General features: G+C 58.6%; 2 protein-coding genes across 2 annotated transcripts; one reads left to right on the forward strand and one right to left on the reverse strand.

The window, feature by feature from the left end:
- Positions 1 to 800: 800 nt before the first annotated feature.
- LOC143651338 (cadherin-15-like) lies at positions 801 to 15,114 on the forward strand. Its single transcript, XM_077122290.1, is given in 21 exon segments — positions 801 to 839; positions 6,546 to 6,692; positions 7,336 to 7,490; positions 7,965 to 8,139; positions 8,230 to 8,343; positions 8,563 to 8,922; positions 9,832 to 9,960; positions 10,336 to 10,378; positions 10,381 to 10,517; positions 11,201 to 11,454; positions 11,809 to 11,951; positions 12,018 to 12,185; positions 12,188 to 12,271; positions 12,330 to 12,567; positions 12,919 to 13,060; positions 13,224 to 13,234; positions 13,236 to 13,392; positions 14,396 to 14,572; positions 14,688 to 14,810; positions 14,930 to 15,033; positions 15,075 to 15,114. Coding segments are annotated over 21 exon segments (2,940 nt in total).
- A 223-nt stretch (positions 15,115 to 15,337) lies between these two features.
- On the reverse strand, positions 15,338 to 19,584 carry LOC143651339 (putative solute carrier family 22 member 31). Its single transcript, XM_077122291.1, is given in 10 exon segments — positions 15,338 to 15,692; positions 16,062 to 16,173; positions 16,251 to 16,333; positions 16,531 to 16,726; positions 17,012 to 17,190; positions 17,356 to 17,524; positions 17,704 to 17,845; positions 17,847 to 17,859; positions 17,959 to 18,062; positions 19,564 to 19,584. Coding segments are annotated over 10 exon segments (1,374 nt in total).
- Between the last annotated feature and the right edge of the window lie 8,176 nt (positions 19,585 to 27,760).

Consider the following 27,760-nt stretch of genomic DNA (forward strand, 5'->3'; position numbering starts at 1 on the left):
GTGAAGCCAATGATTCCGTTGGAGGGTCTGGACGAACTCCACAGAAGAGGAGGAAGACCAACTGTCTTCTCTGAATCCTCCTTAAAAGGCTTCCAGTGGTTAGATTAAGCATCACTCATTGCAGAAGACACTCTCCTCTGGCTGATTACAAATGTAACCAGCTGTGGATGCAGCTGACATGATCATGATTTAATTCTATGAAATGTCCTCATCCCATCAGACAGGACAGCACTTGTCCAACCAGACAAACAGGTACCACCACCTGGCCAAGTTGACACATGAGTTGAGCCCCTGTGGGGCTCCCACCCTGAGGGAGACACCAGGGAAACGACAGATGCGATCCTTGCTGGCAAGGGCAGGCGCTGGCTTTCAATAGGGTGAGGAGGTGCATTTCTCCCCAAACCCGAACCCAGGGGCCCAGGGAGCCAGCCCCCAGCAGAGCAAGGGGCGCGCATTCCAGGTGGAAAGCCCTGCCAAGCCCCCAGCGGCCAAGTTCCCACAACCCAAGAGTGAGTGAGTGAGTGAGTGAGTCCAATCCGGTCCCTAACCTACCCCCACCCCATTTTTTGGGCAGTCTCTGCACCCTGCCTGAGCCTCTGCCCACCGTCTGACTCCAAAAGCCCTGCATGCCGTGCTGTCACTCAGCCTCTGCCCCACCCACCCGCCCACGTGCTGCCTCCCGGCCCCGCCCACCCGCACACGTGCTGCCTCCCAGTCCCGCCCCGCCACACTTGTGCTGAGGCCGCCTTTCGGGTCGCGACCGGGAGGCGCCCTTGTCCACTGAGCCCGGACAGTTGCCCATGGACGCCGCGCTCCTCGCTCTCGGGCTGCTGGCCCAGGTAAGGCCTTGCACCCCTTGGGGAGAGCCTGCTCCCCGAGCCATAACGTGGGGCGCCCCAGGCTTCGCCCACTGCCTTTCAGGGGTCCTGCAAGCTGAGGGGCCCCGGGTGGGCTGCTGGGCTGCTGGGGTTGGGGTAGTGTGCCCCCAGGAGGCTGCTCCATGCCCAGCTGAGTCCCAGGTGTGGGGAGGAGGGAGATGGAGGGACTTTGATGGGATCACCCAGAACGGAGGGCCCAGCTGGAGCCCCCCAGGCTCCCACTTTAGCAGGGATGCAGCAGGGTGTCCCCCAGGAGGGCCAGGCCTGGGAGTGTCCAAACCCTCCACCCCATCACCCCCATGCCGGGACAGCAGGGGTTCCCCTGAACACCCAGGCCCACCCCTACCCCCGCACCCTGCGTGCCCCCACATCGTCTCCGGCCAGGACAGCTGGCCATGCCTTTGTGTCCGCGTAGAGCTCAGCAACAGCTGCAGGGGGCAGGGTGGGGCCTGGGTTCCACAGATCTCCGCCCTCGACCCCTTGTACTCGGCTCTCTCTGGGGTGCGGGCAGGCCTTCAGAGCCCCCGGTCCGCACTGTGGGTGGGTCTTAGGGACCCACTGCCTTCAGGGGGCCGGGGCCGACCGTGGTTGGAGCATCTGTGGGTTCAGAGCTGCCAATCGGACGCCTCCTCCCTGGCAGCGCGTGGGCGCATAGGGCGGGCAGGTGCCCGCGAGGCTGCGCCGGGTGCGGATCAGGCAGCACCCCCAGGACTTCCCAAGGGGCCAGGCAGGCAGGCTTGGATCTCACCCTCTGGCCACCGTCCTGGTGCCTGGCCAGCCGGCCCTGCAGAGACAGCCGCCTGCCCCTGACTGTCCATGGCTGCCACTGCTCCCGCCCTCTGCCTGGGGGCCCGCCCCTCTGCAGGGCCTGGACACCCCATCCGCTGCCCACACACATTGGGATCCCCTTTGGAAGATGCTGAGCCCCCAGTGCTGCCCCCCCCGCTTGTTCTTAGCACAGCACTTCCCCATCAACTGCACCCGTGCAATGTGAAAGCCTCCTTCTCTTTGGGGGTTGGCACTGCCTTTCCATGGGACCCCAAGTGGACTTTTCTGGAGGAAGGGGAGTTTGACACCTCTGAACTTTTCCTTCCTTCCCCCTCTCCCAGGGCTACTGCAAAATGCGCCCCCTCCCCAGACAGCTGGAGGCAGGTCCCCAGGAGTGTGGGGAGCACATGGGGCTCCCATTAGCTCCACTGGGAGGGGTCTCCTGGGTCTGCCAAGTGTGTGCAACAGGAACCGGCCCCTCCCCCACCCGCTCAGCTTTCAAGCTGGTTGGCCTGGGATGGCCTGGACGTGGGGCCCCCGCCCTCGCTTGGGCACCTGGGCCCTGGACCCGCCTCCCCTGGCCTGTCTGACCCTCAGGGGGCTACCAGCGGGTGAGCTCACCACCCTGTGTCCCCGGTAGGCTGGCCCACACCTGGGACCCACAAGAAGGTGCGGGGGTAGTGGCCCCACACTTTGTGTGACAGAGGCAGTGTGTCCGTGGGGGGAGGGGAAAGGAAACACCATGTCCAGTCCTGGGCCCCCAGGACACAGCACACCCCCCAGGGCCAGCAGGAGGGACTGCCTGCCAGTTGGAGGGTCACCCAGGCAGCAGAGTGGAGTGGCCCTTGGGCCTGTGCTCTGTCCAGTGTAGATTGGGGCCCTGGGTGGGGCTGGGGGCACACAGAGCTCACTCCCACCCGTGGGAAGACATGTGTCTCCCAGCAAGGATGGGGGAACTGCTGAGCCCCCACCTCTCTCCACCCCTGGCCTGTCTGGCCTCTGCCCTCTCGGCAGCCTGAAAGCCTGTGGTAGCGGGACAGGGTGGCCCCTGGGGCCAGGCCGACAGCTGGGTCCTTTCCTGGCACTCTCGCCACCTGCTGGGCTATCCAGGAAACTGAGGGCTGGATTCCAGCCCGGGGGAGGGGCTCTGCCTCAGAAGCTAGAGGGGCCCAGGCTGGGCATCTCCTGCCCCCACCTGGCTCAGTCTCAGCCCCATGGGGCAGCACCTCCACCCAGGGCTTCTCAGTCAGGACCAGGCATGAGATTCCTTGAGCTGAACACAGGTCCCCAGGACCTCCTGAGAGCCGGCAGCAGGGCGAGGTGGAGAAGTGGGGGCTCCTAGGGCCAGTGGGTTTGTGCTTCAGCACAGCGCGGAGGGCACCCGGGGCGACCCTGACCAGGCCCTGAGCATGGAAGCCATGGTGCCAGGGGCCGGGAAAGTGCCGGAAGGAAGCCTGGCCACAGGCTTGTGGCTTGAGCATTCACAGCCCTTGCTAGCAGCCATCCTAGCCTTGGCCTCCTCTTCTGGGAATCAGGGTGCTTATGAGGCACCCCTCAAGCCTGGCAGGTAGGAAGACCTGAGGGAGGTGGTCTCAGAAGTCCCTGGGGTGCTGGGCACAGGGCTTGGGACTTCGCAGCCCAGGACCCTCCTAAAGCTTCAAGACCATTCCTTCAGGGTCCTTGGCTAGGGGCAGGGCCACAGCATGGGCTCGAGGGCAGCGGGTCTGCTGTCCGTTCTGTCCAGGGAGCCGAAGGTCCATGGATGTGGTTTTGTCATGGGGGGGTGTCCCTGCCCCCCAAGGTGGCTGCGGGCCCGCCTTCCACCCACTGTGGGGTAGAGAAGCTGCTGAAGCCAAAAGCCGCAAGTCTGGGGGGCCTGCTGGGCGCCAGGGAGATGGCCAGCGGCTCTGCTTGGGTCGGAGGGGCCAGGCTTGGCAGTACCTGGACGGGGACAAGGGCTTGACCACATGGGCTCTGCAGAGCCAGGGTCCACTCCCCTGAGCCTGGGGATTTGGAGGGTCCTCGGGCCCCGCAGGGCTCTGGGTGATCCCTTGCAGGTCTGGCTGCCACGTTCCGGCTGTGTGGCCTTTCGCCAGCAGCCCAGCCTCTCTGAACCTTGCCAGGGAGTGGGGGAGCGGGGATGGGGAGATGGAGAGAAGGGGGGGAGGGGGAGCGTGGGGAATGTGGGATGGGGAGGGTGGAGGGAGGGGAAGGGGTGAGAGGGGTAGTGAGGCCTGAGCAGGAAGGCATCCCCGTGCCACACCAGCCCTGCTGCTTGGCTCCTGCCTGGGCTGGTGAGTCCCGCTTGGCAGCAGGGCCGCCCCTGGCCTGGAGGCAGCTGGTGCCTTGGCAAGGAGCCCCTGCCCTGCCTGAGGTGGGCCCAAAGGCTGCACGGCCATCTGTCACTGGGCAGGAGGCTTCCTGTGGAAGTGCGGGCCTGGGGAGCTCAGGGCCATCACCTGCCCAGTGCCTGGGATCCTGCCAGCCAAGCGAGCACATCAGCTGCCACAGAGGCAGTGACTGCCACCGTCCCCTCATCAGCAGATGCACGAGGCCCTGCTGGGGGCCAGCCTGGGGGCGCAGCAGAGGACAAGACGAACCCATTCTCCAGGGGCTGGGCCGCATCCTGGGACCAGGCAGTGGGGAGACGAGGGTTGCAGGTGAGGCAGAGACACGTGAGGCCACCTCTCATCCCCCGGTCCCCGGACCCCCAGCCCTCCAGCCCTGCCCTCCCGGGGCGCCCCTGGATGTGGCCCCACAGGTCCGGCTCTGCCTCCTCCCAGCACCCCCTGCACTCTGCTCCCTGGGGCCCATCTTTCCAAAGGGGAGCCCAAGGCTCAGAGGGGTACGCTTGTCTGAGCCCAGCCTGAGCAGGGCCAGCGGGCCCCCAGCTCCCACCTGCCACCCACGACCCCAGCCATGCCCCGCCTGCTTGCCACTGGGAAGAAGGGAGTCTGATTCCTGACTGGGTGGATACAGCTGGGCAGAAAGGCCAACGGGGTTGGAGTTCAGGGTCAGGGCTATCACCGCCCCCCAGATTGGAGCCCCCCACCCTCGGGAACATCAGCAGGGGGAGGGGCCTGGGGCTGCCCTGTGCTCCCGGCTTCCTGCTGACCTGCAGGGGAGGGGCCAAGGATTCGGAAGGGCCGCCTTCTCTGTGGACCCCAACCCTCCTGACTCGGGCTTGGGGTGTGGGGCAGGGAGGTGGGCAAGCCTGGGGGTCCCACAGGGAGCCAGGCCCCTAGCCCCATCTCTCGTCCCCAGCCCACCCGGCCCCCAGCCCTGACCCCCCTATCTGAGTGGGCGGTTCTGCACAGGGTCCCAGCCCGGGCAGCCTCACATGCTTGGGGGGCCCTGGGAAGACCCTACATCTCTGTGCCTCCTGAGGGCAGAGGCTGAGCCGCTGTGTGGGCCGTGCAGTGTCCAGGGCGTGGGGGCTCACGGGGCAGAACCAAGAAGGCGAGCGGGCGGCCTTGCGCCAGACCCACGCGGGGACCTGACCCCCCCACCGCGATCGCACCTTTCACGGCCCCGGAGCTGCTGCGGGTGCTGGGCGGTGGGCGGCCCCGGAGCCCGGGGCAGTGCTGGCTGGTGGGCAGCGTGTCCTCGGGCAGCTCAAGCCACCACGCAGGCCACCAACCCCCCCGCCAGGCTGGTGGCGGCCTGTCCCAGGGGCCCGCGGGCGCCTGCCTCCTACTCCCCCAGGGGCGCGCGTCTGGGGTTCCTGCGACTTCATAGACCGTGCACCCGGGACGGAGGGGAGCTCAGGACAGTCCCAGGAAATCAGGGTGTTTTGGGGGGCCGGTGCCCGTGCCACCACTGCCTTGCCTGGCGGTCCCTGGGGGTCTCCGTCTCCCCACGGGAGGGGGGCGTTCCTGGTCCCAGCAGAGAGCCATGCGCGGTTGGGGAGCAGTTGGGGGGAGTGCCTTGAAGCAGCCGCAGGGGCTGCCCCCCCACCCCACCCCGGGCGTCTCTCCACCTGCCCACCGCGCTCTGGGTCCCAGGTCTCCCCGGCTCTGGAACAGAACGGGGCGCAGCAGCCCCATCTCGGCCGTCCTCCCTCCGTCCCTCTGCACTGCTGGCCGGCCCAGGCAGCAGGGCCCGGGGTCCAGAGAGGGAGGGAGTGCACCCCAAGGGGCCCCATTTCCTGGAATTGAAGTGTTGGGGTGAGAATCCCACGGCCATCCACAGCTCGAGGAAAAAGGCACAGGCGGGAGGGGCCCCATGGGGAGAGGGCCTGTGGGGAGGGGTTCATGGGGAGGGGTGCCCACAGGGGGGGCACGGGCCTGTACGTGCCCAGTGAAGGCCTGGGTGCTGACTGCCTCCCCCAGGTCGAGGCTCCTGCTTGCAGGACTGTTGCTGCCCCCACCCCACACACAGAACCAGGGAAGCTGCTGGGTCTGCCCCGCAGGCCCCAGGTGTGCGCAGTCCCTGCTGCTGCTCCATCCCTCTGAAGGGCCCACGGACACCCCCACACCCCCCCACCTTGTGGGGTCCCTGGTGGGCCAGCGTGCTGGGAGCTGGCAGGGGAATGTCGGGGGCCTGGCCTCTTCACCACTGTGGGCCCCCCTTGGCAGGGTGCAGCAGTGGCGCCCACTCATCTGTGACTCCCAGACCTGCTCGGCCACCTCTGTGCTGCGCAGCCACCCCGAAACTCCCCACTGCCCCTCCTGGCCGAGCCCTGCGCCCCTAGACACACAAACTGGACTTGGGCACCAAGGGCTCAGAACCCCAATCCTGAACCCCGGAAAGCACAGTCAGCGCCTGGGGCAGCCCCGGACTGGGATCCCTGAGAGGGGCGGCTGGAGGGGCTTCTGGGGCTGTGGCAGAGGTGAGTGGAACTGGTGCCCCCCGCCCAGCGCCAGCCAGGTGCGACCGTGCTCTGGTTTCTTGTTGCAGGGCCTGGGCCTGTCTCGAGGAGTCCCCGGGGGTCCCAGCACCCTGTACCCCCGGCACCGGGTGCCCGGGCATGTGCGGAGAGCCTGGGTCATCCCCACCATCAGCATGTCTGAAAACTACAAGCGCATCCCTTACACCCTGGTGCAGGTGAGGGGCGGGGGGCACAGGGCGGGACGTGCAGGGCAGGAGCTGAGGTGTCCTCTTCGTCCCTCAAAGGTCTGCATGGAGGCTCTGTCCACCCCCACCCCACCCCCACTCCTGTTCCCAAATGTCTTCTGGGAACCCTGGGCCCAGCTCCCCCGTTTCCTCCAGGGCTTTCTTGTTCTGGGCTGAAAGCAGGGCTCAGACCTCCCCACAACCAGGGCCACGCGCCCCTGCACTCCCTCTGCCCCAAGGGTGTTCCCCCGTGGGCACGCTCCTGTGACACACTCCCCCTCCGTACATGCTCCCTCCTCCCTGTGCGCATGCTCTCCCTGCATACACCCTCCCCTGTGCACACCCTCCCCTGTGCACACACTCCCCCTCCCCGTGCACACGCTCCCCCATGCACACTCTCCCCACCCCCGCACACACTTCCCTGTGGACCCACAGATTCGGGTGAGGCCCTAGAGACAAGGGCCCATGTCCGCCCAGGCTGTGTCCTGGGGCAGACTTCAGGACCCCCCTGTGCCAGCACCACTCTGGATTGGGGTTTGAAGCGTCCCTACCCCTAGGCCCAGGGTGCCTGCATCTCCCCTGCCCTCAGCACGGAGGGGCTCCCAACCCTCCCCTTGCCTGTCTCCCCACGCAGATCAAGTCTGACAAGCAGCAGCTGGGCAGCATCATCTACAGCATCCAGGGCCCGGGTGTGGATGAGGAGCCCCGGGGCACCTTCTCCATGGACAAGTTCTCTGGGAAGGTCTTCCTCAACACCATGCTGGACTGCCAGAAGATAACTGCTTCAAGGTGGGCTGCGTGGGGAGCCCGGGTCCCATCCCAGGTCCCGCCTCATCCCTGAAGGGGCCGAGACCTGGGACCTGCCAAGCCTGTGGCTTTTAGGACTGCTGCTCCTGTGGCGCGCCCCTAACCCTAACCCTAACCCCAACCCCAACCCAACCCCCACCTTTAACCCTAACCCCAACCCCAACCCCAACCCTAACCCAACCCTAACCCTAACCCTCCCATCTGCCGTCCTCTGCAGAACCTATTTTTAGCAAAAGCGGTGCTGCCTCGTGCACTGCCTGCAGCTTACGGCCTCTTCTGCCTCCTTTAATCTGGTCTGTTTTCCCGTCCTGTCCCCCAATCCCTGGCCCTGCCCCCGTTCCCTCCCTTGTCCCAGTTCCCCCGGCAGGGGTTCTGTTGACTGGCGGGCCTCGGGCTGTTGCGACTATGCTCCGTGTCCCTCTGTCCCCAGCTTGCTTCTCTTCTCTGGCCGAGCAGTGGCATGGCCGCGGGGAACCGTGTCTGCCCGACTGGCGTGGGCTGCCAGCCCAGGTGGGAGCGCCTGGCCCAGGGCCCCTGGCTGGGGGCTGCGTGGCTCAGGGGTCCCCACCCCATGCTCCAGCTCGGCCTTCACCCCAGCGGCCCCTACCCCGGGACCCTGCCGGCAGCGCCTGTGTGCACGGGTCCGTCCAGCTGGCGCTGGTGGGGCTGCTTCTCTCGCGCGTGATTGAGGCTGGCCCCCACCCCACCCCCGTGCCCCCAGCACCCCCACCCCCGCATCCCGGGCAAAGAGGCTGCTGTGCAGGAGGAGCACCCTGTGCCCCCAGCTGTGTGCTTCCTGCCCCCTTGCTGGTTTAGTGTCTCACATCTCAGGCAGGTGGGTGGGGTGTGGTGGCGGCCCTGTGCCTCAGGTGAGGACAGCTGCAGGGGGCTTGGCTGCAGCCCCCTCTCCTGCGAGCTGACCTGGAGCTGCCCGGGTCTCAGGTGGCACATGCCATGCAGCTGGGGTGGAAGCTGGGGGCCTGGGGGCCTGCTCTTCTCAGCCCCTCGGCCATCTCCCAGAGGACCCCTTTGTGAAGGGCTTGGGGCCACGCAGGTAGAAGGAGACACCAGCCTCACCCACGTGGCCCAAGCCAGGCCAAGGCCTGCGCAGCTTGGGGAGAAGTGCCCGGAGGCCAGGGCTGCACCCGGCACCCAGAGCCGACCACTGCCAGCAGTATGGGCCCCCAGGCCCCAAGACCCCCTGAGCTTGGCCCCGGCACCTCCTGCCCCCACGCACCCTCTGCTCTTCTCAGGCACCTTCGTGACCCAGGCCGAGGCCATGGACGCTGACAGCCCCGAAATGGACAACGCGGCACTGCGGTACTCCGTCGTGGCACAGGGGGACCCCAAGCTCTTCAGCATCGATGAGCTCACAGGCGAGATCCGCACCGTGCAAGTGGGGCTGGACCGCGAGGTGAGCCCCCCACAACCAGCCACGCAGTCTGCCCGCCTGTGGACGTGGCCCACCAGGCACCTCTCCCGTGTGTGCCTCTGTCCAGAGTCCCCCCCAGGGCCCCCAGCCCCAGTTCAGCCTCGTCTTAACTGGATGACGTCTGCAAAGACCCTCTTTCCAAACAAGGCCACCCCCATGGCACCTGGGGTGAGGACGCAGACCTGTCTTTTGGAGGGACACTGTCCCCCCTCACCCCCCAAGATGCTGCAAATGCCCGGCCGCTGGCTGTGGACTCATGCCCAGCCCAGTCAGAGTCTGGTCTGGCCATGTACTGCCTTCAGTGGGGACAGTGACCAGGAGAAGAACCCAAGTCCTAGGGGAGTGTGTCTTCCCATCCGCCTGCTGAGCACATGACAGGGCCCCTCCCTTCCTGCGTGGCACACTCTGGAGTGACTAATTTCTGTCTGCCCGTCTGTCTGTCTGTCTTTTGTGCATCTCTACCTCCTATTGGGACACCTACTGCTCCTGCTGCCTGAAGATTCCTCTTGGGAAACCCTCCTGAGACCCGGCCCAGCCTCAGTTTACCCACAGCTGCCCAGCATGGAGCTCTGTCTGGTCACTTGCTGTCTGTGTGGGCCTTGTCCATTTCTTTTGGCCCCTGCCACAAAATCATGGTCCCCAGGGGCAGGGACTAGTGTGTCAGTGCTGGCCTGTCCCGGCCCATGGACCATGTCCATGATTCTACCCAGCATGGGCCCTGGGCTCCGAATCAGCAGCTGACAGTGTGTCATTGCCTGGCCCCTGCCTGGACACAGGGCAGGACGCTCAGACTTGGGGGCCTCAGGATGCTTGTAGGACTGCCCTGGAGGGACTGACCCCCCCATCCTGAAGGGCCCCCAGCACCCTCTTATGCCACCGCCCATCCCCCAGGTGGTCACCGTGGACAACCTGACCCTGCAGGTGGCCGACATGTTTGGGTACAGCCTCACTGCCATGGCCTGTGCCCTCATCACCTTCGACGACATCAATGACCACGTTCCTGAGTTCACCAGGGACGAGGTGACCCCCCCAGGGCTGCCCCGTGGGAGGCACAGAGTCCCAGTGTGGGGCCAAAGTTGAGAGACTGGAGGGGTGCCTGGGAGCCCCGGGGGCTGGGAGGAGGGGCTGGTTTTCCCCAGGCCCCTGCTGTGGGGTTGGGTGCCCTGCCTCCCGGGAGTAGGGAGCTCCCCAGCATCTGCATACACAGAGGCTCACGGGGCTTCCCGGGGGCGTGGAGAAGGTGAGGAAGCAGTTAGGGCATCTTTCCCCGCAGCGTGGGGGTGCAGAGGGGAGCTGGGAGAAGGGGGTCCAGATCGAGGTGAGTGATCCCTGGCACCCAGGCTGTGGGAGGCCCCCACTCTGTAATCCTGCAGGTAACCAGGACACTTTCCTCAGTTTTTCTTGGAGGCAGTGGAGGCTGTGAGTGGCATGGACGTTGGCTCGAGGTGCAGCGTGTGGACCTGCCAGGCTCCCCCAACTGCGTGGCCAACTTCTCCATCCTGGAGGGTGACCCCGACGGCCGCTTCACCATCCACACAGATCCCGGGACCAACATGGGCATCCTGTCTGTGGCAAAGGTAGGGGGCACCCCATCATGTGTGGTGTGGAGGGCAGGGGGCGGCAGGGACCCCCATTTCTGAGTTGCCAGCACTGACGCGAGGAAAGGACTCGGGTACAGATTCTGGGTGTGTCCTCAGGAGGGGGGAGAAGGTGCAGCCCCAGGACCTGCTCCCCCCACCGTTCTGCGTGTGTGTCAGGCAGAATCAACATAGGTGGGCCATGCGGCGCACCTCTGCAAGCAGGGCTCGGCCCGAGGCACAGCCAGGGGTGGCTATGTGGGTGTGTGTACACACACATGCGCAGACACACATGGACACATAAGTGCACACACATAAAGGGATTTTCTGTGGGGAATGGGCCTCGCGATGGCAGGGGGCAGGCACGGCTGGGGTGCAGGCTGGGCTCTACCTGCGAGGTGGTGACTGCTCAGAGCCTCAGCGCACCTGTGCAGCCGCCCACCCACGGAGCTGATCTCGCGGCACCCAGCAAACTTGGTTGGGGTGGTGGCTACCTGGCCTATTATTTTTACCTTTGTGCACACTTTTTATTTTTCAAGGTTAGAAAGGGAAGGAGAGAGTGCAGGGCTCTCAGCACAAGTCCGGAAGCTGTTGCCTTGGGCCTTGGCCATCTCGGGCCTGCCCCGGGATAGGGTGGGTGCCCGCGTGCCAGGCAGACGCCATCAGCCCTGCTCCTCCCACAGCCCCTGGACCATGAGAGCTGTGCGCTCCACCAGCTCTGCGTGGCAGTGCAGAACGAGGCCCCGCTGCATGTGGCCACCCTGAAAGTCAGGTGGGGCCAGGCCGTTATCAGCGTGCAGGTGCAGGATGCCAACGAGGCCCCCCACTTCCTGGAGAACGCACTTCGGACCAGCCTGGCTGAGGGGGCGGCCCCGGGGACCCACGTGGCCATCTTCTCTGCCCGAGACTCTGATACCCAACACCTACAGAGGCTCAGGTTGGGGCATCTGCATTTGTTGGGGTGAGGCAGTGGGGGGTGCAGATGGCTTCACCCCTCCTTCCCGGCCAGGCCTGGGGCCCAGGTGCTTGGGCGGTGGGGGGCATGTGGAGTGCCCTGGAGTCCCTGAGCAGGACGGGCTCCGTCCACAGGGGCCCCCTTGGCCAGTCAGTTCCCATCAGCCAGACTGCCTGAGCTGTGTGGGCACCCACCTGGGGGTCCTGGCTGCCCCCCACCCCCCACCCCCACCTCCCCAGGGGTACCAGCGCCAGCTGAGGGCCGAGGGGGCCAGCCTGGGGAGGTGCAGAAGACCCCGGGGTGGGGAAGACTCAGAGCCACCCCACCCGCCCCCAGCTACCCCAAGGACTATGACCCTGAGGACTGGCTGCAGGTGGATGGAGCCACGGGCCGGATCCAGACCCGGCCGGTGCTCAGCCCTGCCTTGCCCTTCCTCAAGAGCGGCTGGTACCGGGCCATCATCCTGGCCAGCGACGACGGTGAGTGGCCGCGCGGGTGGGGCGCCGCTGGGACACCCCCTCAGGGTGGGGGCACGCCGAGCCCAGCCAGTGCCCCCGCCCGCAGACCCCCGCTGCGCACGGCCACCGGCACCCTGTCCATCCAGATCCAGGAGGTGAACGACCACGCACCCGTGCTGAGCCCGCTGGCCGGCAGCCTGTGCGGCGACCCCAACCGGGGCCCCGGCTTCCTGCTCGGGGCCACGGACGAGGACCTACCCCGCACGTGGCCCTCTTCCACTTCCAGCTGAGCCCCGGGGTCCCCGAGCTCGCCCGCAACTGGAGCATCACTCAGGTTAACGGTGAAGCCCGGGATCCGCGGGCCCGCCATCCGCTGACAGCGCCCCCCCCCCCCCGCAGCGAGCCATGCGCGGCTGCGGTCGCGGCTCTGGGTCGCCAAGGGGCTGCTCCGCCTCAGCTTGCTGCTCCGGGACTCAGGACACGCGCTCCGGCAGCGCGAGCAGTCCCTGAACGTGACCCTGTGCCGCTGCGCCCAGGACGGCGCCTGCCTGCCCGCCAACACTGCGCGCCAGGCCGCGGGAGCCGGCCTCAGCCTCGGGGCCCTGCTCCTTGCGCTGGCCGGCGCCACCCTGCTGCTGCATGAGCCCTGCCTCGCCCTCCCGCCGGCCTCAGCCTCCGGGCCCTGGTCGCTGGGCTGGCCAGCACCGCCCTGCTGCTGCGTGAGCCCCGCCCCGCCCCCTCCCTGCCCCGCCCTCCCACCGGCCTCAGCCTCCCGGCCCTGCTCACTGCACTGAGCCCCGCCCCGCCCCCGACAGCTCCACCGCCTCCCCTCCCGGCCCCGCCATCCTGCCGGTCTCAGCCTCCGGGCGCAGCTCCTCGAGCGGGCCAGCGCCGCCCTGCTGCTGCGTGGGCCCCACCCTGCCCCTCTCCTTCAGGCACCGCCCCCTCCCCCTCCCGCCGGCCCCAGCCTCCTGCCTCTTCCCTGCCCAGTGCTCCTTCTCCTGGCTGCCCTCCTTGGGAGGTTCCCCCGGCAGCCTCTGGACAAGACCCTTCTGCACAGGCCACTGGACGACGACCCACGGGACAACGTCCTGGACTATCACGACCTGGGGGACGTGAAGGAAGATCAGGTGAGGGACAGGGTGGCATGGGTGCTGAGCCTGAGGAAGGGCTGCCTCGAGCTGGCCAGGAGCCCCAGGCCAGTCCTTTCCTGGAGCCCATTCGGGCTTCCCAGAGATTCAGCATGGGCACCTCCCCCTGTGGCCCAGGGTTTGCTCCCCTTGCTCCCCGTAGGACACCTATGACAAACCAGCTGCACCACCCAACAGGGCTGAGGGCCCCGGGTGTCCCTCTGGGGCGGCCAATCCTGTGCTGTGACGCCCCGTTCAGCCACAGACCCCCCCCCCAGCCACCCCGAGGGCTGCCTAGCAGCCCCATCAACATCACCGACTTCATCTGTGAGGTAGGTGCTCCTGGGAGCCATGTGCACACACACTCACAGTGCACTCAAATATCGACATGCACACTCACACATGCATACACACTGACACATGCTTCTGAGAGTTCTCTGTGTGCCTGGCCAGGAAACAAGAGCCCACACCCTGTCGGTCAGAAGGGAAGGGGGGACACAGAGGCAGGGCAGAGTGTGGCCTTGGGTGGCCTCCGAGGATGTGAGGGTTCCAGAGCAGCAGCCAGCCAGACTGGAGGGGGAGCAGCCCCGTGGGGGAGAGCAGGGCAGGGCTGCCCTCTGCCCGACACTGACAGAGGGGACGGATTGTCACAGTTGGGTGTGGCATGGGCAGCTAGACACCCAGGGCAGGCCTGGTCTGGGACCCGGAATCAGCCGTAGACTCCCACCTCTACCTTGGAGGCCCATCAAGGAGTAGATACACATGGGTGGCCGTGCCATGCTGGTGCTGGGTGCCACCCAAGCTCCCAGGGCTGTTTTGAGGTCCTCACTCGCTGTCAGCAGGAGCCCGGCATCTGGGTGGCTCCTCTGGGCACCACGAGGCTGACTCCCCACCCCTGGCCGGGAGATGTCCTGAACAATGTGGGAAACCAAATGCTGGGGGCAGGGGCCACCCACGGGCCTCCTGTCCCTGTGAGGGGCAAGCAGGGTTGCAGGCTCTGGGACCAGCCAGGAGGCTGGGGAGATGCAGGGGTGGGGTGGGGGCAGGTTTTCTGGCTGGAGTGGGCATGGGGCTGAGCTCAGCCCCGTCTCATGGTGAGGCACCAAGGGGCTGGGGAGGAAGAAGAGCTGCCCAAGTGAATCTGAGTCCCTAGCAGGCACTCCTGACAGTGGTGCAGTACCCTGTGCCCCAGCCACCTCTTGATGCCCCATCGGGCAGTGCCCATGCCCCTGGCTGACTTGGAGAAAGGGCCCTGCCACCTGGCCTGAGTGGCTGCAGTGTGGGAAGATGGTGCAGGGCCAGCCAGGGCCTGAGCTCTCTGGGGCCTCTCTGTAGGGCCTAGAGGCTGCAGATGGTGACCCCAGCGTCCCCTCCTACGACACAGCCCTCATCTATAACTATGAAGGGGACGGCTCTGTGGTGGGGATGCTGCGCTCCATCCTGTCCAGCCTGGGTGACGAAGACCAGGGTTGCGACTACCTTCTGGACTGGGGTCCCCACGTCACTCGGCTGGTATACATGTATGCCCATTCGTGACAGGCCAGGGGACAGCCACTGGCCACAGTCTTCCCAGGCCGGGGAGGCAGGAGGCTGCCTCCTGTGTGCACCTGAACCCCCCTGCCCAAAGCCAAAGAGCCAGGAGCACCGTCCCCCCGAACCAGGGGCACATGTGACCATGGGGGATCCTGGCTGGGGCAGGTGGATCAGGTCCCAGTGTCAGAACCAGAAATGTGGGCATAGAGCAGCCAGGGTGGGATTGCAGCACCTCCAGGGCCAAGCAGTCCCACTCGCAGCTGCCCCGCTGGGGGCACAGTCCCCCACTGTCCCCTTTGCCTCACCACTCTCGCAGCCCCCGTCTGCCTCTGAAAGGACGACCCGTCCTTTTTGCGGAATTTGAAGAAAAAACCTGATAGTCTCTACGAGGTGGACCCTGGCCTCCAGCGCCACAATGCCCCCAAGCGGGGCTTCCAGGGGTCAGCCTGGAGGGGAGCTCCCAGCCTCACACCATCCCAAGGTGCCCCAACTCGGGGATCAGCGCCAAAGTCAGGTCGTGAGCCTGGGGAGCGTGGGGGGCTCAGCGTGGCGGGGTGGGGGGCTGTGGCCACGGCGGAGGAAGGAGCAGGGAGAGCCCTTGCAGAACCACTTTTTTCCCCTTACATGAACAGCGTGGCTGGGAGGAGAGACCCCGCCCGCCCTGCGCTGTCCCCAGGGTGCCACCCTGACTGCGGGGACACGGGCACCCAGTGGGGGCCCTCCCAGGCTGGGGCGCCGGCATGCTCAGCTGGGCACCCCTTCCTGGTGCGGGAGCTCCGCCAGGCCGGAGTAGTTCTGCCGAGGGTCGCAGGCGGCCGCGCGGGGGCTGGGGGGCGGCAGCAGGGGCTGGTGGGCCTGGGGGCGCGGGCGGCTGGGGAAGAGCGGACCGCGTTGGAGGCGCTCGGCGTCGGGCAAGCGCGGGGGCAGCGGGCGCCTGCGGCTCTCAGGCAGCAGCGGGATGAAGACGAGCGCGAGCAGCGCGGAGGCGGCGAACAGCACGTGGCGCAGGAAGAAGCCGCGGCAGCCGTGGACGGCGGAGAGGGGCGCGGCCACCTGGCCCAGGAAGCCCGCGGCCAGCACCAGGCCCAGGCCCGCGCCCCTGCTGACAGACGGACAAACGGACGCCCGCCTGCGTCAACCCCCGGTGACCCGCCCCGGGGCGCGGCCAGCCCTTAGAGATCAAGGCGCCCAGAAATTAGGAATAAATGAGGGGTTTGGGCAAGGACTGCTCCCCGCCCTGGGAAGGGCTTTGCTCTGTAGCGAGGAAAATGGCGCCAACTTGTCCCTCGACTGCTACGCCTGTGAGGCTTTCCCGTCTCTTCCCCCACTCGGCCTACATCGCACCGGGGCCCTCTTTGAGCAGGTCCCCACCCCCCACCCAGGAGGAGGGCTGGGAGGAGTGCATAAGCCTGGGGGTGTCCTCCCGGCCTCTCCCCTGCCTGGGGGCTCCCCATGCCGGGGTGCTCACCAGGTCACCGTGGGCGGGAGCTCCGCCACGTAGAGGCAGCTGAGCGTGGACAGGGCCTGGGAGGCCACGAGACCCAGCGCAGTGGGCCGCAGCAGGGCCCAGCCGGGCAGGTCTGGAGGTGGAGGGCACAGGCACCGGCTCAGGCCCGGCTCCCTCCCACCCGTGGTCAGCCTTCTCCAGCTTCCTGACCTTTGAAGGGTCCCGTCACACAGCAGGGCTCTCCCACCGCGCCCCCCACTGCACCCTGTTCTGGCCTCCGCACGGTGGGGCAACTGCAGCCCACCCCCACCTGTGGTGGCTCCTGCCCCCACCCTTTGCCCTGTCTGGTCCGCATCCTGATATTTATCCCTGTCAAGTAGCAGCCTTCTTTGGGCCTCAGTTTCCCCAAGCACACAACACGCTAGATAGTTGGGATAAAAGGAATGACGGCCACCCAGTCACCTCCCCTGGGCCGCCAGCCGGGGCTCACAATGGGACCACAATGGTGGTCAGCAGCAGGACCGGCTGGCGTCCCCAGGGATCTGCTGTCAGGAGCAGGAGCACTGTGGTCACTGCCTCCAGGCCAGCATCCAGGAAGTAGGGCAGGTAGATGGATAGCTCTCGTGGGGCCAGAGCGCCCAGGAAGCAGGGCATGATACCCCGGCCAATCAACCTGAGAGGGAGGGCTGTGCTGGGGGCCCAGCAGACCCCAGAGCTCAGGGACCAAACCTTCGCCCCCAACTCCACCGCTGCCCCCTTTCCCCTCCTTATGAACAGAATCCCAGGATAAACTTGTTCCGCCAGGTGACGTGGCTGTGCAGGAGCGCAAGGACAGGGTGGGGCTGGGGCTAGGGGTTCTCTGCAGATGGCAGGACCAGCTCTGTAGCCACGGGGGACGTGAGGGGCGGGGGCAGAGGTCAGGCGCCTCTCTGAGCCGGCCTGGCCCGTGCCCCTCCTGCCTCCTCAGGTACCTGGGTGCCCCTCCCCAGGGGGTACTCCACCTGCTGTCAGGGAGCTCCCTTCCGGCGAGGCACTGGCCTCCGGGTCCGCACCGCTGGCCTCTGCAAAGTGCCACAGGATCTTCCCGGCTCTGGCCAGCTGCCCCATGGCCAGCAGCCAGCAGGGGGACTCAGGGAACAGGGCTGGGAGACTGCGAAGGGGGTGAGGGTGGCTCGCAGCACCCAAGCTGCACCTCCTGCTCCCACAGGGGCAGAGATCAGCCGCTCCCCAGACCCGGAGAGCAGGACACCTAGCCTGGGCTTTCTATGACCTGTCCCTGCTACACGGTGGCCTTGGTCCCACTCCTGACACTCACCCCCAAAAGAGCAGCAGGAGCCCAGTCCCCTGGGCACTCAGCCCCTGCAGGATGCACCAGTCCTGGGCAAGCGCCTCCAGCCCGGGCAGCAGTAGCATGCCTGCCAGAGAGAAGATGCCCATGCCCATGGAGAAGGCCAAGTGATATACGGGGTCACAGAGCTCCAGGCCTGGGGTGGACACCGACAGACTGAGCTGAGGCCCCCACACCAGGGGCTGCCCATGAACCCCAGGGCTTGCAGAGCAGTTAGCTACCTGGCACCCCCTCCTGAGGTGGGGGACCTGAGAACCCATTCGACTAGGTAGGGCCACTCCCAGAGGTGCCCCCAGATCCCCCCCTGGTACTCATGAGCCACGTAGAGCGCGAGGAAGGTGCCTGCCAGGGCAGACCCCAGCAGCAGCCACAGGGCTAGCAGCGTGGGGAAGCTGGCAGCCAGTGCTGCGCTGGTGCCCAGGACCATGGCCAGCACCAGGGACCCCACAGGGGGGCCACAGGTGGCCAAACCTGCAGGGTGCCGAGGGACACAGAGGACACCTCAGAGTCCAGAAGTGTTGCTTCTTCCCCCAAGGGGCCTGGGCTGGGCTGTGGGGGGCCCCATCTCACCGGTCACAGATGGCCCCCAGGAGGACACAGCCCAGCAGCTAGCCCAGGAGGTGGCTCATCTGCTCCAGTGGCCCCCTCCAGGCATCCTCACACACAAGGTCCCACTGTAGGAGGCCACCTGTCACCTGTCAGCCATCCCAGGCCCCTGGGACCAGGCCTCTCTCTTTCCCTTAGCTGGGACAGAGAGATGTAAGGAATCCCAGCTTGCCAGGCTGGAAGGGGCTCCAGAGGTTCTACTCCATCCCCATCCCCAGAGAGAAGGGGAAACTGAGACTCAGATATGGTGAGGGGCCTAAGCGAGGTCATGCAGTGGGGCCTCCTGACTGGTGGTCTAAGGCCCCCAGGTGACCTGGTTCCCAGGAAACCTGGATGTCAGCTCCAAGTCTGACCAGAGCATCGAGGTGGGCCCTCCACCCGATGGTTTCTGCTTTTCTCTAGCCAGGGTCTCACTCCTCCTGCTGCCCGCCCCCCACCCCACCCCCCACCTGCTGCTCCGACCATAATTTCTACCTGTTGTTCCCAGAGAGCAGGCCGCACAGGGCCTGGGGCTTTATAACACGGCACACCCACCCCCCAGCCCAGGGACTTGGCTATAAGTCAAGACTAAGAAGTGTGTGTACTAGGGGTCCCTCTACTGTTCTGCCTGGCTGGGCCCTGTGGGTTTCAAGAGGGACTCTGGGAGTGACCCTGAGAGCGCTCAGCCTTTTCCAGCCGAGATCCCTCAAGCTCAACTGTGCCCCTCCCTGCCTGAGTTCCCATCTATTTTCTCCAATCTGAACATGCTGTTTTTGGTGGTGCTACGCTAGCCTGCATTTCAAAATCAGATCACTTGGCAAAGCTTCTGCTGCACCAACTGATCCACACACCAAACAGGAGGGCGGGTTTAGGTGGACTAGAAGGGGGAGGGGGAGGAGAGAGGTCCAGCAGGTTTCGGGGCCCCAGATGGGCTGTAGCATGACATGTGGCAACCCTGCTCCAGTTTTCACACTAAGGACCGATCCTCCCAGGGGAGGGGTAAGGAGCTGTGGGGTAAAGGCCGCCAGAGGGAGGAGGACAGGTCTTAGCCAAAGGGCAGGCAGGGAGCCGAGCCTGGGAGTCACCAGACAGTGGGTTGCCCCTTGCAGCAGCTCTGCCTCCAGCCAGGCCTCCACACTTCCTCCCAGGTACAAGGTCAACCTTTCTCAGCTTTGAAGGTCCACCTGCTTCCCTGAACTCAAAGCCTGGGGGTGGATTCCAGACTGCTACTGGTGCAGGCCAAAGCCCAGCCTTAGAACATTCCAGACTCAGCTGCTGGCCCTGCCCTGGCATCCACCACTTTCTGCTTTCGGATCAGCTGACCACCCCCATCCCTCCTCCCCCCACCCCCATGGCTGCCTGTCACTTGACCACAGGCTGTGTATTAGGCCTTCCCCAGGACACCCACTCTTTCAAGCCCAGGGACTGGGACCCTTGTCCTTCAACTAGAGAGCTGGCCTTTGGCTTACATAATGGAAAGCCAGCTGCCCCTCCAGCTCACTACAGGGCCCGGGTGTCCACGGTGAAGTCAGGAGGGGCCAGGAAGTCCCATCTGCCAGCGGCCATGCCAGGAAGGCGCTAACCCCTCACATGAAAGCCCCGCTGGACCATGGTGAGACGAGCACGAAGGAGGTCGGGCGACACTGGCGCAGCCCCTGTGGACACGGTTCCCCGGGGGGTGAGCCGGGCGCGACCCCTGTGGACACAGCCCCTGTGGACGCGGTTCCCTGGGGACGTCCCAGGCGCAGCCTCTGTGGACACGGCTCCCTGGGGGCGCCACGGGCGCGGACTCTGTGGCCGCGGCTCCCTGGGGGCGACCCGGGCGCGGCCTGGACGTCGGGAGGCCCCGCGCACCTGCTGCTCCCGGCAGCGGCTCCTGCGCGCCTGCGGCTGGACCTCTGCCTTCTGTCTTCTTTCCAGAGTTTCGAGTTGGGTGGTGGGATTACCCTGCAAGAGGAGCGTGGCCGCTGCGGGTCAGCCTGGCGTGGCGCCGAGTGTGAGCCCGCATTCGGGGAGCCGCTTCTCTGGCCCGTCCGAGGACAAGGTGCGTTGCGGTCCCTTGTGCGCTCCGCGCCAGCCTCGCCGGGCCCTGCTGGGGCGCCTTCCGGATCCCCCGGCTTCCTGCGCCCCTTGAACGGGCTCCGTGTCTGCCTCGCGTTGTTCCAACTGGCTTTTTTTTCCTTTTCCTGTTTTTTTGGCATTTAAAAAAAGCGACTGATTTTTGTACAGTTGGTTCACTTGGGGATTTTGTGCCTAGTATCATACGATCTGCAAGTAAAACCTTTGCCTCATTGCTTTCCAAACGGATGCTTTCGAAGGAGGTTCATTTCTTCTTGAACTGCAGTGGTCACTTCTTTCAGAGTGTCGGTAACGCACGTGGGTGGTTGGGGCACCTGTTCCTCCTCAGATGGGATGTTTGTCCGGTCACCATTGAGGATAGTACTCACTGCTGTTTTATTCAGGTGTGTACTTTGTCATGTTAAAGATTTTCTTCTCGAGAATTTCACTTAGTCATGTTTAATTATTGCATTAGTGGATCATATCTGATAGTATTTTATTTTTGAGTAACCAGCTCTTGATCTAATTTATCAATTATACTTTCCTTCTGTTTTCAAATTCATTCATTTGTTTCTTTCTTTCTTAACTCCAGCCTTGTGTTTTCTTCTGGCTTAATTTATACTTTTATAGGTTTCATTTACACTTTTAAACTTGAATTGATTATTTAAATGCTTTCTTTTAATTTTTCTTGTTTAGTAATGAAAATGCTTAGGGCTATAAATTTTCCTCTCAGCACAGCAGTGCCTCTTAGTTGTTTTAAGTTTTAATTATAATTTTTTTTCCAGTTTAACCTAATAATTGTTAAGGAGGAGTTTTAGAATTTCTAAGTGGATAGGTTATTCCGTGTATTTCTTTTTAGTTCTGTTATTTCCAATTTTCTTTCAATGTGACCAGATGCAAGTGTCTGTACTGTTTCTACATTTTGGGATCCATGAGGTTTTCTCTGTGATCTGACAAACCATCCATTTTTGAAAATCCCAGGAACTTGAAAATCTATTCTATATGGTGTACAGCTTGAGATTTAATAAATCCATTTTACTAACATTAGAGTTCCTCTGTCCATTTACCTCTGTATTTGAAACATTGTTCATATATTTGGTATGTTGCATATATTCCTTTGTAAATTATGAGACATTATAAGCCACGAGTGAACACAGTATGCAGACGTATAACACAGCTGTTGATTCTCCTTATGCTCTCTTCTGCCTCAACCCCAAGCTCTAGGACTGATCCAAGCTGTTTTGTGGAGTTGGAGTTAGTTTGCACTGAATTGTATGCTGATTTTGAGAGAGTGTACTACCATTTATGTTTGCATTCTTCTGACAGACATCTTTCTCATATTTCTCTTTTGGCACTCAGGCAGCTTTGTATGTTCTTGCATATGGCTTCTGCTGCTCACATGCTAAAGTTGCTCTAGAAAAGTTGTTCACAACTGTTTGATCTCAAGAACCCCTTATGCTCTTAAAAATTGAGACCCTCAAGAGCTTTTATTGATGTGGGTTGTATCTGTTGGTAATTGCTGCCTTAGAAATTGAAACTGAGAAATTTAAAATGAATATATGTATAATAATGCATTTCAAAATAATAAACAAATTACATATTAATATAAATAACTTTTTAAATGAAATATGGTTTCCAAACAAATGCATTTAGTGAGAAAGTTACCTCATTTGACATTTTTGTAAACCTCTCAATGTCTGGCTTATAGAAGTCACTTGGATTCTCCTGTCTGCCTCTGCATTCAGTTTCCTGTGGTATCATGTGTCATGTGACCCCTGGAAAGGGCCACTGTACACTGATCAATGAGAGTTTAAAAACCAAATAACACGAACTTCCGGAGAAGATGGCGGCTTAGTAAGACGCGCGGGTCTTAGTTCCTCCTCCACAACAGCAACTAAAGAAACAGAAACAATACGAAACAGCTCCCGGAGCCATGACAGAGACCAAAAAGACAGCGTACCCCATTCTGGAACGGCTGAACGGGCAGGGAGAATCCACCGCGGTGAGATACCTGAGGGGCGCGCGTTTTCCCAGCCGGGGCGGCTGGCGACTGGGGTCCCCTCCATGCACGTGGCTCCCCGGTCTGACTGGGAACGTTGGATAGCGGGGTCCTCCTGCCACACTTGGCATCTCGGGCCAGCTGGGCAATTTGGACCGGCACTCTCCCAAGCCGCGGTGCCGGCGACCCCCCCCTCCACGCGCGGTTTCCCAGGCCAACTGCGAGATTCGGATTGGCAAGTTAAAGGAGCCACAGCATCTTTTACTGGTGGGACCTGCAGACAGACAAGCGCCACGAGCGCCACCTACTGGGCAGGAAAAGAAAAACAGAGCCCAGAGATTTCACAGAAAAACCTTTCAATCAGCCGGGTCCCACACCCAGGGAAATCTGATCAAATGCCCAGACACCAGCAGAAAATAATGGATGACGCTTGGAAAATTGAAGATATGGCCCAGTCAAAGGAACAAACCAATAGTTCAAATGAGATACAGGAGCTGAGACAACTAATGCTGAATATACGAACAGAAATGGAAAAACTCTTCAAAAACCAAATCAATAAATTGAGGGAGGACATGAAGAAGACATGGGCTGAACAAAAAGAAGAAATAGAAAATCTGAAAAAACAAATCACAGAACTTATGGGAGTGAAGGACAAAGAAGAAAAAATGGAAAAAACAATGGATACCTACAATGGTAGATCTAAAGAGACAGAAGCTACAATTAGTGAATTGGAGGATGGAACATCTGAATTCCAAAAAGAAACAGAAACTATAGGGAAAAGAATGGAAAAACTTGAGCAGGGGATCAGGGAACTGAATGACAATATGAAGTGCACAAATATACGTGTTGTGGGTGTCCCAGAAGGAGAAGAGAAGGGAAAAGGAGGAGAAAAACTAATGGAAGAAATTATCACTGAAAATTTCCCAACTCTTATGAAAGACCTAAATTTACAGATCCAAGAAGTGCAGTGCACCCCAAAGAGAATAGACCCAAATAGGCGTTCTCCAAGACACTTACTAGTTAGAATGTCAGAGGTCAAAGAGAAAGAGAGGATCTTGAAAGCAGCGAGAGAAAAACAATCTGTCACATACAAGGGAAACCCAGTAGGACTATGTGTAGATTTCTCAGCAGAAACCATGGAAGCTAGAAGACAGTGGGATGATATATTTAAAATACTAAAAGAGAAAAACTGCCAACCAAGACTCTTATATCCAGCAAAATTGTCCTTCAAAAATGAGGGAGAAATTAAAACTTTTATAGACAAAAAGTCACTGAGAGAATTTGTGACCAAGAGACCAGCTCTGCAAGAAATACTAAAGGGAGCACTAGAGTCAGATACGAAAAGACAGAAGAGAGAGGTATGGAGTAAAGTGTAGAAAGAAGGAAAATCAGATATGATATATATAATACAAAAGCCAAAATGGTAGAGGAAAATATTATCCAAACAGTAATAACACTAAAAGTTAATGGACTGAATTTCCCAATCAAAAGACATAGACTGGCAGAATGGATTACAACCCAGCAATACCACTGCTAGGTATCTACTCAAAGGACTTAAGGGCAAAGACACAGACAGACATTTGCACACCGGTGTTTATAGCAGCATTATCTACAATTGCAAAGAGATGGAAAGAGCCAAAATGTCCATCAACAGACGAGTGGCTAAACAAACTGTGGCGTATACCTACGATGGAATATTATGCAGCTTTAAGACAGACTAAACTTATGAAGCATGTAATAACATGGATGGACCTAGAGAACATTATGCTGAGTGAGTCTAGCCAAAAACTAAAGGACAAATACTGTATGGTTCCACTGATGTGAACCGACATTCAAGAATCAGCTTGGAATATATCATTGGTAACAGAGAGCAGCAGGAGTTAGAAACAGGGTAAGATAATGGGTAATTGGAGCTGAAGGGATACAGACTGTGCAACAGGACTAGATACAAAAACTCAAAAATGGACAGCACAATAATACCTAAGTGTAATGTAACTATGTTGGAACACTGAATGAAGCTGCACCTGAAATATAGTTTTTTGTTTGTTTGTTTGTTTGTATCTTTTGTTTTTGTTTTTTTTCTTTTTCCTTTATATATATATATATATTTATTAGTATTATTATTTTAATTCTCTTCTCTATATTAACATTCTATATCTTTTTCTGCTGTTTTGCTAGTTCTTTTCCTAAATCGATGCAAATATACTAAGAAATGATGATCATACATCTATGTGATGATACTAAGAATTACTGAGTGCATGTGTAGAATGGAATGATTTCTAAATGTTGTGTTAATTTCTTTTCTTTTTTTTGATTAATAAAAAAAATTAAAAAAAAAACCAAATAACACTTTAGTATAATTATGAAAATAGTTTTAATTTCGTGAACTCTCCTAAAAGGTCACAAGGACCTCCAGAGACCATCTGACCACACACTGAGAAGTGTTGTTCCAAGGAAACAACATGGAACTGCAGAGCTGTGGGTGTGACCCCCGTTGCTGTGCAGGGTGCTCCCAGACTTCTCCAAGGTGGCTGGACACTCCAGCGCTGTGCTCCCTCCACCCACTAAGGTTTAGATGTGAATTTTCCATTTCTAAGGTTTAGATGTGAATTTTCCCTAAGTCTTCATAAAGACTATCTCTTAGAAGTCTGAAATCCAGGCAAGTCCTACAGATATCTTCTAATGTCACTGATTTCTCATTTTGATTTGGTGGTTTTATTTTGATAATCTGAAAAAATAGTAAAAGCATATTCTGGATGAGGACAGAATAGTTGTCAGTACCTAGAGTCCCATTTGTATTCCTGAACGTGTTGGCCCCAAGGAGGAAGGCCTAGTTCAGCCGTCTCAGGTCCCTGAGGAAGAGGACTGGGTGAGCTGGCCCCTGGGTTAAGTCCAGTCCAGTGGGCCCTGGGGCCACGCCGCAGGACAAGGGCTCTGCAGTGGGTCCAACTCGAGGGGAGGAGAAGGACCACGTCTGCACAGAGCACGTGGGCATAGAAGTGTGGGACTCAGAAGGGCTGAGCATCTGACCCCTGCTGGAGGTGGGACAGTCAGTCTCAGCAGAGCGTCCTCTGTCACAGCAAAGTGATGCTACCAACTTGAAGGTTACTGAGTGCACCTTTCTTTGTGTTTCACTCATAAGTTTGTTTTGATTTTACAGGTGTACACTAGTTATAGTATAAGGAATTTATACTTAATAGTATGTTGGTATATATATATATTGTAACTTTTTATTGGTATATAATAGTCACAGAGAAAAGTGCATGTATTTTTCACAAACTGAACATATCCAAATAACAAGCCATCAATCAAGAAACAGAACATTAATTGTTAATGGAAAAAAATAATTTACACTGATACTTGAGGCCTTTATGAAGCTTTTTCTTTAAAGGGGCCATATATTGTCTAGGGTTTTGGGTTAATTACATCAACTTTATTTTATTTTTAGTTATTTATTTGTAATTATAGTAAAATACACAAAGCATAAAAATCATTTAAAGTGTCCATTTTAGTGGGCAATTCTTTGACATTAAGTGCAGCGACAATACTATGTACCTTCCACCACAATTTCCACACTATTTTATCATCCCAAACCAAAATACATACTCATCTAGCAGTAACTCCCCACTCTTCCCTCCCCCAATCCATGATAGCAACTGTTTTTCTTTCCGTCTCTATGGATTTGCTTATTCTAAGTGTTTCATATAGGAGTAGTCATACAATATTTTCCCTTTGTGTCTGGCTTATTTCACTCAATAATGATGTCTTCAAGGTTTGTCCCTGTTGTAGCATGTATCAGTACTTCACTTCTTTTTATGGCTGAACAATACTCCATAATAGCCACATTTTATTTATCCTCTTATCTGTTGATGGACATTTGGGTTGCTTTTCCCTCTTGGCTGTTATGTATAATGCCATGATGAACACTGATGAACAGATATCTGTCCAAGTTCCTGCTTTGACATCTTTGGATATATACTTAAGAGTGGAATGGACAAGTCATATGGTAATTCTTGTCACTTTCTGAGGAACCGTCCAACTGTTTCCACAACAGCTGCACCATTTTAAATTCCCACAATGTACAATATTCCTATTTATTCTCATTCTTACCAACACTTGTTATTGTCAGTTTTAATAATAGCCATCCTGTTGGGTGTGAACTGGTATCTCATTGTAGTTTCAATTTAGATTTCTCTACTGGCTAATGACTTTGAGCATCTTTTCATATGTGTATTGACTATCTGAATATCTTGTTTGGAGAAATGTATATTCAAATCCTTGGCCTCCACGTACTGCTTCCACACACAGGGCAAGTTTTGTGAGAGCGAGCCTGTGACAAGTGTCCCATTTCAGCCCTTTAGGCTGCCACCAGACAGATTAGAACAGATATACGTACTCAGAGGTTACTTCACTCCCGAAGGGACCTGCAGTGGGAACATGGGTCAGTTCTGCACTAAGCTTGTGAGGGAATGAGGGAAGGCCAGTGAGGGTGCCATCATATCCTGCCCCTTTTAAGTAGCCTTTTCTGATTCAGTGCTTTCTCTGTTACTGCACTCTTCTGTTTTCCAGAGCTTTCAGAAAGCTGTTTCTGGGGTTGTACTTGTTATTTTCAGATTTTTAAAATAGCAACAATTCTAGAGGGTATAAATTATATTTTATGGTGGTTTTTATTTGCATTTCCCCAATGCCTAATGATGTTGAGCACGTTTTACATGCTTGCTGGCTATTTGTGTAATTTCTCTGGATAAATGTCTGTTCAAGTTCTTTGCCCATTATTAAATTGGGTGGTTTCTGTTTTTTTTTTGTTGTTGTTGTTGTTGTTGTTGAGTTGAAGGAGTTCTTTATATATTCTGGATATTAAGACCTTATTACTATATGATTGCTACATATTTTCTCCCATTCTCTCTGGCTTATTTCAGTAAGCATTATGTCCTCAATGTTCACCCATCTTGTCATCTGCTTCAGGATGTCATTTCATCTTACTGCTGCATAATATTCCATTGTGTGTATATGTCACAGTTTGTTCATCCACTCATCTATTGATGGGCACTGGGATCGTTACCCTCTTTTGGCAATTGTGAATAGAGCTGCTGTGAACATTGGTGTACAATGTCTGTGCCACTACTTTCAGCTCTTCTGGGTATATACCAAGTACTGGTATTGCTGGGTCATAGGGCAACTGGACATTTAATTTTCTGAGGAACTGTCAAGCCATCTTCCATAGTGGCTGAACCATTATACATTCCCACCAGCAGTGAGTAAGGGTTTCAGTTTCTCTACATCCTCTCCAACATTTATGGTTTCCTGTTTAATAGCAGCCATTCTTATAAGTGTGAGGTGATATCTCATGGCAGTCTTTTTTTGTTGTTGTTACATACTTCATAACTTTATTCTGTCTTATAGGTGCATAATATTCCATCATATGTATATGCCACAGTTTTTTTTAGCCACTTGTCTGTTAATGGACATTTTGGCTGTTTCCATCTCTTGGTAATTGTAAATAATGCTGCTATAAACATTGGTGTGCAAATGTCTATTTGTGTCCTTGCCCTCATGTACTTTGAGTAGAGACAGCACATAGATGGGTCCTGTCTTTTAATCCATTCTGCCAATCTATGTCTTTTGATTGGGGGGTTTAATCCATTAACATTTAGTGTTATTACTGCATGGGTAGTACTTTCTTCTACTATTTTGCCTTCTGGATTTTATATGTCATATCTAATTTTCCTT

This window comes from Tamandua tetradactyla, chromosome 12, assembly GCF_023851605.1.
Source record: "Tamandua tetradactyla isolate mTamTet1 chromosome 12, mTamTet1.pri, whole genome shotgun sequence".
Lineage (NCBI taxonomy): Eukaryota > Metazoa > Chordata > Mammalia > Pilosa > Myrmecophagidae > Tamandua > Tamandua tetradactyla.